The 12,163-nt window shown below is 47.1% G+C and overlaps 1 protein-coding gene across 1 annotated transcript in view; it reads right to left on the bottom strand.

Annotated features, from left to right (window-relative positions):
• fat4 (FAT atypical cadherin 4) overlaps positions 1–12,163 on the bottom strand; it is a gene marked incomplete at its 5' end in the record, with an annotated part of 141,699 nt that overhangs the window by 31,591 nt on the left and 97,945 nt on the right. The window contains one exon of the mRNA XM_083652436.1: positions 1,695–1,875. Coding sequence (XP_083508562.1) covers positions 1,695–1,875 — 181 coding nt within the window. The remainder of the gene's footprint in view (positions 1–1,694; positions 1,876–12,163) is intronic.

Genomic DNA, 12,163 nt, shown 5'->3' with positions numbered 1-12,163 from the left:
AAGTCAAACCTATTTAGAAACGCTTTTAACAAAACAGGATAATCACAAGTGCTTTACAGAGCAGCAAAGGCCATACATGTGCACCTCTGTACATACATGTACACACTGTACATATACACCACTGACTGTACATGTACACACTGTACATATACACCACTGTACATACATGTACACACTGTACATATACACCACTGTACATACATGTACACACTGTACATATACACCACTGTACATGTACACACTGTACATATACACCACTGTACATACATGTACACACTGTACATATACACCACTGTACATACATGTACACACTGTACATATACACCACTGTACATACATGTACACACTGTACATATACACCACTGTACATACATGTACACACTGTACATATACACACTGTACATATACACCACTGTACATACATGCACACACTGTACATATACACACTCTATACACCACTGTACATGTACACACTGTACATATACACCACTGTACATACATGTACACACTGTACATATACACCACTGTACATACATACCACTGTACATACATGTACACACTGTACATATACACCACTGTACATACATACCACTGTACATACATGTACACACTGTACATATACACACTCTATACACTGTACATGTACACACTGTACATATACACCACTGTACATACATGTACACACTGTACATTTACACCACTGTACATACATACCACTGTACATACATGTACACACTGTACATATACACCACTGTACATACATGTACACACTGTACATATACACCACTGTACATACATGTACACACTGTACATATACACACTGTACATATACACCACTGTACATACATGTACACACTGTACATATACACACTCTATACACCACTGTACATGTACACACTGTACATATACACCACTGTACATACATGTACACAATGTACATATACACCACTGTACATACATACCACTGTACATACATGTACACACTGTACATATACACACTCTATATACCACTGTACATGTACACACTGTACATATACACCACTGTACATACATGTACACACTGTACATATACACCACTGTACATACATACCACTGTACATACATGTACACACTGTACATATACACCACTGTACATACATGTACACACTGTACATATACACCACTGTACATACATGTACACACTGTACATATACACCACTGTACATACATGTACACACTGTACATATACACCACCAGGCAAACGTCTGGACACACCTGCTTATGTGTTTCTCTTTATCTTGAAGCCATCTAGATCTAAAGGCTTCTGTTTAAATGTTTTTGAATGTATCCTAGAGAGAGAGAGAGAGAGAGAGAGAGAGAGAGAGAGAGAGAGAGAGAGAGTTGCAGGTTCGAGCCCCTGTGTTACCTCCGGCTTAGACGGGTGTCCATACAGGCACAATTGGCCGTGTCTGCCGGTGGGAAGCCTGGTATGAGTCCTGGTCACTACACTAGCGCCTCCTCAGGTCGCCTGTTCGGGGGGAGGGGAACTGGGGGCATCGCGTGAATGATCCTCCCAAGCGCTATGTCCTGACGGTGAAACTCCTCACTGTCATGGAAGCATGTGCTAGTCTACAACTCTACAACAAGAGTTGGTGGAGCAAACGAGTGGGACAGGAGGGGGGATTGGCCGAGTACAATTGGGCAAAAAACGGTACCTTATGACTCCGTTGAGGCCCACGTCCTTGTCGGAGCTGCTGACCAGCAGCAGGTCGGTGCCGGTCGGGGCGTCCTCGGTGATGGAGGTGTGGAAGGAGTTGGAGGTGAACACGGGCACGTTGTCGTTCACGTCGTCCACCACGACCGTCACCGTGCCGGTCCCACTCAGAGACGGAGAACCTGCCCAACAGAGAAGGTACGGAGGTTAAAGTCACAATGACACAGGATTTTGAGAGCATCTTGCCGCTTTCATGTGATGCATTTCTTGTGAAAACGTGATTTAGAGCGCTGCAGGGATGACATATTTTTGTAGGCCAACCCGGAAGTTAGTTTTTTTTAATAGGTTTTTGGTTAGATGCCTGAAATAACGTCTGCGGTTCACAAAAGTTTATGATACGTAGAACTTTGTGTTCAGCGAGATAATCTTCACAAATGAACACCACTTTTATGATTTGTGAAGCGTAAATGCGATCGCCAGAAATTGCGTTCGCCAGAAAACGCTTCAGAAATCATAACAAGCATTACAAGCATCATAAAACTTTCTTAACCACAGACCTTATTTCAGGCATGTGACCAAAAACCCATTCAAAAAAAACAACAACATTGACTTGGAGACGAGGGAACCCAGCGTGATGCTAACTACCGGGTGGCCCTACAGAAATATGACCATGAAGCACTCGATCGGGGCGGGACATAACGCAGGGAGAGATCTTTCAAACTCCTAAACCAATGGGAGATCACTCAGGGAAAGAAAGGCAGTTTTATTTGATGGGATGGGCAGAGGGGCGGGATTGTTGGGGGGAAAAAAACAGTTATGGTTTTATTGGTTGGAATTTTTATGTTGCCCCCGGTCCAACTCGGCACTAAAGATTTCCAGGAAGTAAAAAATAATGAGATGTGGATGTCCAAATACAGATAAAAATGCCATCTTTTCATTTCAAAGTGATATGAAAAGAGAGGAGAGGAGAGATGGCGAGCAACATGGCCCCCGCATCACGACCACATGCTACGAGCCGCTCTCTCCACGTTTGTTATAGGAGCTGGAGAGACGTTTCATTACATTTTCAACACGTTTGACAGCCTTGAACCATCTTGCAGGATAAGAAACTCCTCTGTTGTGCCACAGCGGGATGGTGAACGGGGCACTACTACAGCGACATACGAGCAACGTTACGACCCCCCATTTTGTTTTGAGACACATGGCGACTTATTGTACATGACTTGTCATTTGCAGTGACATCCACACTGAAGCAATTCATATTCCTGCGGGGTGCTCAGAACCACAATATTCCTGCTGCATTTCATTCCAGCAAATGTCTCTGGCCGCCACCGCTTTGGGTTTCCATCGGTCCTACTGCCACATCAACACGCATCAGCGCAGAACACATCAAACGGGTCTCGATGTCTCTGAAACAGAATCTTCCGGGCGTCCTTCCTGGGGTCTTGGATACCCATGGATTTAATCTCCACATCGGGGCGAGGTATCTATTTTAAGGCGCGCGCAGCACCGAGCGAGTTAGCCTGTGGAATTTGAGCGAAGGGAGAAATGCTATTTTCAGCGAAAATCTAACCGTTTTTCTCCCGCGAGCGAGTGACGAAACGGGGCCGGCTGGGCCTCGAGGGACGGCTTTAAATCAATAGCAGATGAAAACGACCCGCAATGCAGAAAAACCTGCAGGAGAAAAAAGAGGCAGAAAAAGGAGTCAGACAGCTGGAGCTGCCCTTCATCATCCTTCCTGAAACGACCCGATCTACAGTTCAAACATTAACGAGTTCAGCCTCGTTACTGAAAGTCACAATATGGGATTTGGGGACATCTTTAAAGGCTTGGACGTCTTTTGATTTGTAAATGGTTTGCTTATGTTTGTGTTGTTTATATGTTGATATGTATTATTTATGTTTGTATTGTTTATATGCACCGGAGGAAAGAGCACCTGAGGGTTGAGTCAGGGCTGAGATGTGCAGCTTGTGTGAGGCTATATTTTCCGTCTCTTCACATGGAGTGGCTCTCTACTCTCTGGCTCTCCCTCAGGAATCCACGCATGTCTATTAACTAAGATACACTCAAATAAAAAGGGGTCAAAAATGCTGAACTCTGGCTGTAACACCAAAGTGTGTGTGTGTCTCACGCGCCTGTGTACTCAGCTGTTCAAAACATCAGATGCTTGAACTTGGGGTGCCTTGGATTAATAAGAGATCATAAAGAAAAAGTTTTGGAGGCTGGCTGCCCATATTCACACTTGATGTGGAGCTGTGAATAATCATCACAACATAGAAAAGTGAAGAATCTGGGAGAAGAGGGGAAGGAGGGGAGATGGGGGCGGGGCTAGCTAGAGGGGGAGAAGAGGGGAAGGATGGGAGAGGGGGGCGGGGCTAGCTAGAGGGACACCACAAGTGTACTGCTCAGCCAGGACTCACTCATAAAGATGGTGAGCTCAGAGAGACTTGTGCTCATTAGACGTCGTGCAAAAGTGATGCTAATCTGCTCACTTGGAAGTCAGAGGAATTCTCTTTCAAACAGTAGCCTTAAAACAGATTTGCTTTTTATAATATATATATATATATATAATAATAAAGAAAAACATCGCATGGATGCATAACTGGGACGTATCCTCAGTGATGTACCCTGGGGTCATAGGATGTTTTGGGCCTCGCAACATCATACACCCTCGCCCAGGTGACCCAGCCGGGGCTGGCCAAGCCCCAACTTACGTCCCAGTAGCTACCCACGGTCAGCCCTCCAGGAAGGGTCGAAGGTGGTCACGCGGTCAGGGCCACTCAATCCGCTGCTCCGGAACTACTCTGCCGGGACCGGGGGGGGGGGGGCTCTGGTACATAGAGGGACCGGGCTCTGAGGGTTGCCGCCCGGCCGGGCTCCTCCCTCGTCTCACCAGGTCTACGACCTGTGCGCTGCACCAGACTCCCCCGCTCCAAACATCTCATTCCGAGGTGATGGTATCTTGGTGGATAATATATATATGTAATTAAGTATATTTCTTGCAAGCAACAACAAATTCATTGCAGATAAGATTAGACACTGGCTTTGTATTCATAAAACCAGGTAGGATGAACACACAGTTATCTTTCCATTCTTCTTTGAATGTTCTATTTCCGCTGTCAACTTTTCCTCTTTAGACTTTTTGAAAGCAACATTTTTCTCTTGTTAGCTAGCAGGTTAAATGTTTAGCTAACTTCACTCTGCACACAACATACAGTCTGCAGCAGGAAGTGCAACTTTGTCGCGAGAAAGGGGATCACTGATGCCAAGGAATAATTCTGAGAGTAAAAGTATGTTAAATAATGATTAGAATGAGTTGGGCTCCGCTACCTCAGTCCAGGTTATGATGTGCTGTGTGTAACTAAAGAAGCAGTCAGTCATTCTCAAAATTAAAATGATACACATTTATTATTCACACAATATGGAAAGGGAAAATAATACCGAGCTCGTTAAGAGCATTTCATGACTCGAATAGGCCGTTAATGGCCCTATCCATGTCCTCCTTTATTTCTTCAGTTATTTTTATCCATCCTCTGCATCTCTCACACATGCGTGTCTGTCTCAAATTCCAGTTGCACGTTTCATCAATCAATTTCTTCAATTAGCCTTTGATTATGTTCTGGCCCACCATCTAATGGCTTAGAAAATAACTGGCCCAAGGCCAAACTTACTTGCCAACCCCTGTCTTAAAATGATGCCTACTGGTGGTGAAGAGTTCAGCCAGAGAATATTTTCCCTGTTCAGATTCAGAGGCTGAGAATCTGAAAACCACTTCAATTGACATTGAAATAGGTTTTTTCCTAAGTCTAAAGTCATCAAGTCATTTTGTGACCCACCAAAAAAGATCTTGCGACCCCCTGGGGAATGGGGAGTCCCAGCCCCCAGATTGAGAAATACTATCCTATTGAGCTGATAATTCATGCTGAATATAAGATTGCAGAGATTACAGCATGATTGTTCTACCTATACAAGGGGCAGCAGGGTGACACAGTGTCTATAGAGATCACCCTTCAACCAGAGGACTCAGGTTTGAGACCCTGTGTTAGTAAGCATCCACCATGCTGAAGTGTCCTTGAGCAAGACACTCACCCCCTGCTCTGTAGCTGAGCTTGACCTCTGACCTCTCTGTGGGCAAGAGAAGAGAGCACCTCCCTGTGGCCATCAATAAAATTTTTCCTCGTTATTAAAGGTCCTTACACACCGAGCACGTTTTTTTCGTGCGATTAATTCGCACGTCAATAATATTTTCCGAACCTATATCAGTCAATGCAACCGTGCATACCAATGGCGAAGTTTCGCTGAGCGTTATTGCGGTGTTTATTTTTTCGAACCGCGGTCGATTTTTCAGAAATTCGCTTCCAACGTGTACACATCTGTGCCTGTGATTGACAGGTGGGTCAAAACTCGCAACGCAATTTCGTGCCGTATATTCGCATCGCTCTTGATGTGTAAGGACCTTCAGTCTGGGCACCAACAGGGGTCTGTGAGGGGGGATGCTGTTCATTATGGAGTCTGGGCACCAACAGGGGTCCGTGAGGGGGGATGCTGTTCATTATGGAGTCTGGGCACCAACAGGGGTCCATGAGGGGGGATGCTGTTCATTATGGAGTCTGGGCACCAACAGGGGTCCGTGAGGGGGGATGCTGTTCATTAAGTCTGGGCACCAACAGGGGTCCATGAGGGGGGATGCTGTTCATTATGGAGTCTGGGCACCAACAGGGGTCTGTGAGGGGGGATGCTGTTCATTTATAGTCTGGGCACCAACAGGGGTCTGTGAGGGGGGATGCTGTTCATTATGGAGTCTGGGCACCAACAGGGGTCCGTGAGGGGGGATGCTGTTCATTAAGTCTGGGCACCAACAGGGGTCCATGAGGGGGGATGCTGTTCATTATGGAGTCTGGGCACCAACAGGGGTCCGTGAGGGGGGATGCTGTTCATTAAGTCTGGGCACCAACAGGGGTCCATGAGGGGGGATGCTGTTCATTATGGAGTCTGGGCACCAACAGGGGTCTGTGAGGGGGGATGCTGTTCATTTATAGTCTGGGCACCAACAGGGGTCTGTGAGGGGGGATGCTGTTCATTATGGAGTCTGGGCACCAACAGGGGTCCGTGAGGGGGGATGCTGTTCATTAAGTCTGGGCACCAACAGGGGTCCATGAGGGGGGATGCTGTTCATTATGGAGTCTGGGCACCAACAGGGGTCCGTGAGGGGGGATGCTGTTCATTAAGTCTGGGCACCAACAGGGGTCCATGAGGGGGGATGCTGTTCATTATAACACCACATCACTGCTTAGTATTATAATAATAAGCAGTGATGTGACCTTCAGCTTGTCATGCCTCCAAGTTCTGTGATCAAAACAGAAGCGGCTCACATGCGTGTTCAGGATAGGCCCACATCTCTAAACACTGCAGCATTCCACAGGCAAAATAAATGATACAAACGGAGGTAACAGTAAACAAGTTTGAGCCCAAAAGAGGCCCAGAAACCATACAACACTAATCTTTAGTGACTCATTACCAAAATGAGTCATGTACATCTGCAGTTTCTACTAAAAACCCGTCTTGACTTTCTTAGGATTCTGTGTTTATAACCAAATATAGACAATGTTGAATTTGGAGGTGATTATATATTTCCATGTTCACAAATATTTGTGTTTATGGGGATATTGCTTATAAACAAAGTGCTTCAAAAATCATCGGTGATTCCACAGGGACATCCTATTACAGATTTGGTGTCAAAAGCAAAGCGTTTACAGCATTACAAAGACAATCCAAATGGAAAGAATAAATCATTGTGGTATCATGCAATTAAGGTAGCATCCATGCTGCCTTCATTATAAAGCAGTGATGTCATTCAGATGACCACAACAAGCAGTAGCCAAACAAATGCAGTCATCAGGATGACCTCATCAAGATCATACTTGATTGTAGTTTCCTAATCTGCCTATGCTGCTCACCAGTGTTGAGGGTAACTCATTACCTCATTACATCATTTTTAGCAGTAACTCAGTAATATAACTTATTACCAATAGGATTTCAGTCATATTATACCAGGTACTACTTTATTTTGCTAATACTTTGTCAAGTAATGCAAGTTACAATTTTAGTTCCTTTTTTTTTAAATTTGTATCAAAGCACGTAAGTAAAGATACAATAATGTCCTAATCAAATTGTGTGTTTTTATGCAAATAACCACTACAGATGACAATGACAAAGGAAAAGGATAACATTTCGAATTTTGGACGGTTTACACTGACTTCAAGACGCTTGAAATTCTTTTTCGGGATGCTTCCGGGGCGGCGATGTCATTCTGCTATGCAGTTATTTTGGTAAAAGTAATGCAAAAGTAGTGTAATAAGTAATGAGTTACTCTACACAGACAGTAATATTGTAAAGTAACTTATTACTTTCAAATGAAAGTAACATGTATTATGTAGTATATTACATTTTGAAAGTAACTTGCCCAACACTGCTGCTCACGCATGCACTGTCACACATTCAGTCAAAGAACGTACACCCCCCCCGCCGATTTTTTATCCCATTTTTATCACCCATTAGTGCTAATTTAATTTATTTATCCTGGTTGCTGCTCCACCCTCTGCCGATCTGGGGAGAGCCGAAGCTGGCTCCATGCTTCCTCCGAGACATGGGCAGTTAGCCAGCCGCTTCTTTTCACCTGACAGGGGAAGCTTCACCGGTAGGACATAGCACGTGGGAGGTTCACGCTATTCCAACCAGTTCCCCTCCCTTTGAACAGGTCAGAGGAGGAACCACATTAGCAACCAGGATATTGCATGTTTTGGTGAAGGGGTTCCTATATGAAGGAAACCCCCGGGAGGCACAGGGAGAACATGCAAACTCCACACAGAAAGGCCCTTTTGACGACCCCACCCGGGCGGTGGGCACTCGAGGACATGCGGACGGGCATGCATTCCTTCAGCGTTCACAGCGTCCCAGGTGGGAATCGAACCCAGGACCTTCGAGCTGTGAGGCGACAGCGCTTAGCACTGCACCACCGTACCCCCCCAAAGAATGTACATTGATAAGAAATGAAGGCTAATAATAATAGGTGTCAATATGGGGAGCATGACATTTCTTGGCAACACACGCCCTACTCTGCCTCTGATTGGCTGTCGTGGTTCTGTGCTGTTGTCCCATTCGTGCAAGGGGGCATGTTCAGGCCAAAATGGCAGCAAAAGCTTTGTCTCTCGCGTTCAGTACTCTTTGATTCAGGTGAGCGACGGGATTGAATTGGCATGAGTCATCATTCAGGAGGTTGTCATGGTAACAGATTACAACTGATCCTCTTAATTGAGGAGCGATCCATGTCAGCAAGGTGTCCGTATCACTTTAAGTTAGCTGGCGCTGAGCCAGACAAACTCTGTGACGACGACAACAACAACTCTCTCAGACTGTTGCTGATCAAAGATGTTCCATGCAGGCTGATACTGTAAGTGGCTAAGTAGCTTTGTCTACAATATCCATTAGCTCTCGACCAAGGGAGTGAGTGGATGAAAAAAATATTTATATTTGAATACCGAGCCAGCAGCCATATTTTTCTGAACTCAACCTGCCCTCTGTTGCTCCCTGCCTGCAGCCGCTGCATTTCAATAGCATTGTTTCCCCACTAACAACGGAAGCCGGGCAAGCTACAAGGCACGCTGTGTGTGTGTGTGTGTGTGTGTGTGTGTGTGTGGTGTGTGCGTGTGTGTGTGTGTGTGTGTGTGTGCGCGCGCGGAACACACTGCCCTCCTTCCAGGCATTTCACTTTTGCACAGGATGTGACATCACAACCTGTTGACCGGCTCGAGAGGAGAACAGACAAGCCTCCACCGGCGCGGCCGGCCCGCTGAGCCACTCGTGTGACCTTTGACCGGCAATGGCGTGCGGCTGCGCCTCTGTCACCGAACGCATCGGGGACACATCAGCGAGGCGCAGGACACCGCTACCCCCGCCCCTAATCCTCGCTAAGCTTAGCCCCACCCCCCCTCCTCCTCGAGGACCCAAACTGCTCCTCGAGTGCTGTGAAAACCCCCCTAACGGCCTGAACCTGCGCTGAACCCGCTGTCGTCGACAGCAGCCGCGCGGGTTCAAACACAGCATTTTTCACATCTTTTCTGGGCGTATCACTTCTCACAGCATCACACCGCGCGCCGCAGCCTCAGGACGTGCCTCCTGAGCCTCCTGGGGGATGGATGCTATCACATGACCCCTGGCAGCTGTTTCCACCGCGACCTGCTGCCCGTGTGTAAATAGTTCACATCTCTCCTGTTACACCGCGTGGGCCGACATATATAGTCGTCAGGGAAACACTATATCTTGGCAGGTATGCAAATGTATGTAAATGACAGTTGTTACGCATAGTTACGGTCGGGGCGGCGAGACATTCCAAAAAGGCTCGCAGGAACGGACACGAGTAAGTAAAGAGGTGGACCGTGCTTATGCGTGCCTCTGCCAGGGTTTCCTAATTCCTCGCGGCGGTACCTGTAAAAATAACCCCTCCGAATCAAAGACTATTTTTACGTATGAAATAATAACCTCCCAACCCCCTCCTCCTCTTTTGCTTTTTGGAGGCAGTGACTCCACCGGAGTGGAATGCTCTCCAAGAGCAATGCTGAGAAATGCCAGCATCTCTTCCCAAACAGTCTTTGCAGGGATCTGGCAGAGCGCAGGCAGAGTGTCAGGGTCCATGATTTAGAGGAGTGCAGCGGGAGGCGGGTGTCACCTCTTACAGTGCGGCCGCGGCTGAAGACCGGGGGAGTGTGGGGGGGGGGGGGGGGGGGGGGGGGGGGGGGGTGCAGGGGATGGGGGGGGGAGGGGTTTACGGTGAGGAAGTTATGCCCGAGTCTGGCAACGTGCTAAGCTGTCTGGCCCACCGCTCTACGACAAATGACATAATTTCGCCATGGAAAGAGCGCTGGTGGAAATTTTGCAGCGGGAAGTCAGCTGCCCACCGGCGGCTGCCATGCATTGTGGTTAGAAAAGTATTCTTTCCATAGGCAGATCCCCTCCCCAGACCCCCCCAACCCCTCCCTCCACAGACCCCCCCCCCCCCCCCCTCTCTCTCTCTCTCTCTTCCTGCAGTAGTTCTGTAAATTTGACACTATTCACAAGTGAAACCACCGCCTGCATCAGCCATGTTTTCATCTGGTCTCCCATGACACCGGCACGGCCTTACTGTCACCAAACAACGCCCTCAGTTCATCAAACGCTGCGAAAATTCACCGAGCACATTACTGACTGCGAGCCAAAAGCATATTCATAAGTCACCGACTGTACATGTGCAACAGGCTGTGAGAAATTAAAATGTTTGCATTCTTTGTATTGTTTATTACCATTATACAAGTACTTGAAGAGCGCTCATTTGTAGTTCACTAGTTGGCCAAAACAGATAAGGCAATCAAGGCAGGCAAGTGCCTGACCTCTGTCTGAAGTATGAGCCGCGGCTATAATCTTATTTCGCGGGTTAATCTAAGTTCACTTATAACAAACCGCCGTGACCTCCGACCTCTGACCTGACACGAGTGCACCGGTGATTACAGCCCTCTCACATCGTCGTCGCTATTCACCTCACACCGAGAATTATCAACGGCATCGCTCAAACCTGCAGATAAACCGGCTGTTTTTTTTACACAAGCAATTTCGCTGTGGCTAGAAAATTGTTTTGGAAGCGAGCGCGGCACTCATCGCCTACAGCACGGCCCGGGTGTGTGTATTTGAGCCTAAGTCTTAAATTGGGGTTTGGGTCCAGAGAAGCGTGCTCCCTCAATCAGTAAAGAAAATAGTGGACCTTGCGGTACCATGTTTCCATGAGGCGGTTTTTGCCCAAGAGAGCGGTGCTGGAGTCGTTTAGCTCTGAAGTGGTATGGATACCATAAAATGATAAGTCCGAGCTAAGTCCCGCTGATAACCCTGGCTCCAGGACCGACGTCTCTTTTTTTTCTATTCTCTATTATGGGAAGACTTCAGAGCGATGGTATTCAGATAACTGTTTTGATCCTATGAGCAGACCTTAGCTGGCGTCATCGCACCTCATTTCACACGGAGCAACCCGAGCCGGCGTGGAGCGACAGGGCGACTCCTCACCACTTTAATTTAATCTAGAAAGAACCGGTCAACCTTTCATTTAAACGGAGCACATTCCCTCCAGATCTGAGAGTGACACAGGCGGTCTGGGCGCTGAAGGGCCAAAGCACAGCCCCTCTTATTTGATATTTTAAAATCATCCGCAAGAACTTCCAAGTGGTTGTGAACTGGCGGTGAGAATGCCATTGAGTTTTCTCAGCTAATGTGTAATTATTCCATCTGCGCTAGGATCTGGGAGGTTGCTTTGGGGTATGGATCGCGGATTGGTGGATGAATGGAAGAAGAACCCTGAATAACCCTGAAGAATCGGCGTCCAGAATAACAAGCTCGGAAGAACCCGAGAGTGAAGGAGAGCTGACCATCTGCTCCCTCCTCCTGCAAGAT

Source organism: Poromitra crassiceps (assembly GCF_964638095.1).
Source record: "Poromitra crassiceps genome assembly, chromosome: 15".
NCBI classification, from domain to species: domain Eukaryota; kingdom Metazoa; phylum Chordata; class Actinopteri; order Beryciformes; family Melamphaidae; genus Poromitra; species Poromitra crassiceps.
The sequence above is the reverse complement of the archived record's forward strand: the minus strand, read 5'-3'. Positions and strand labels throughout refer to the sequence as shown.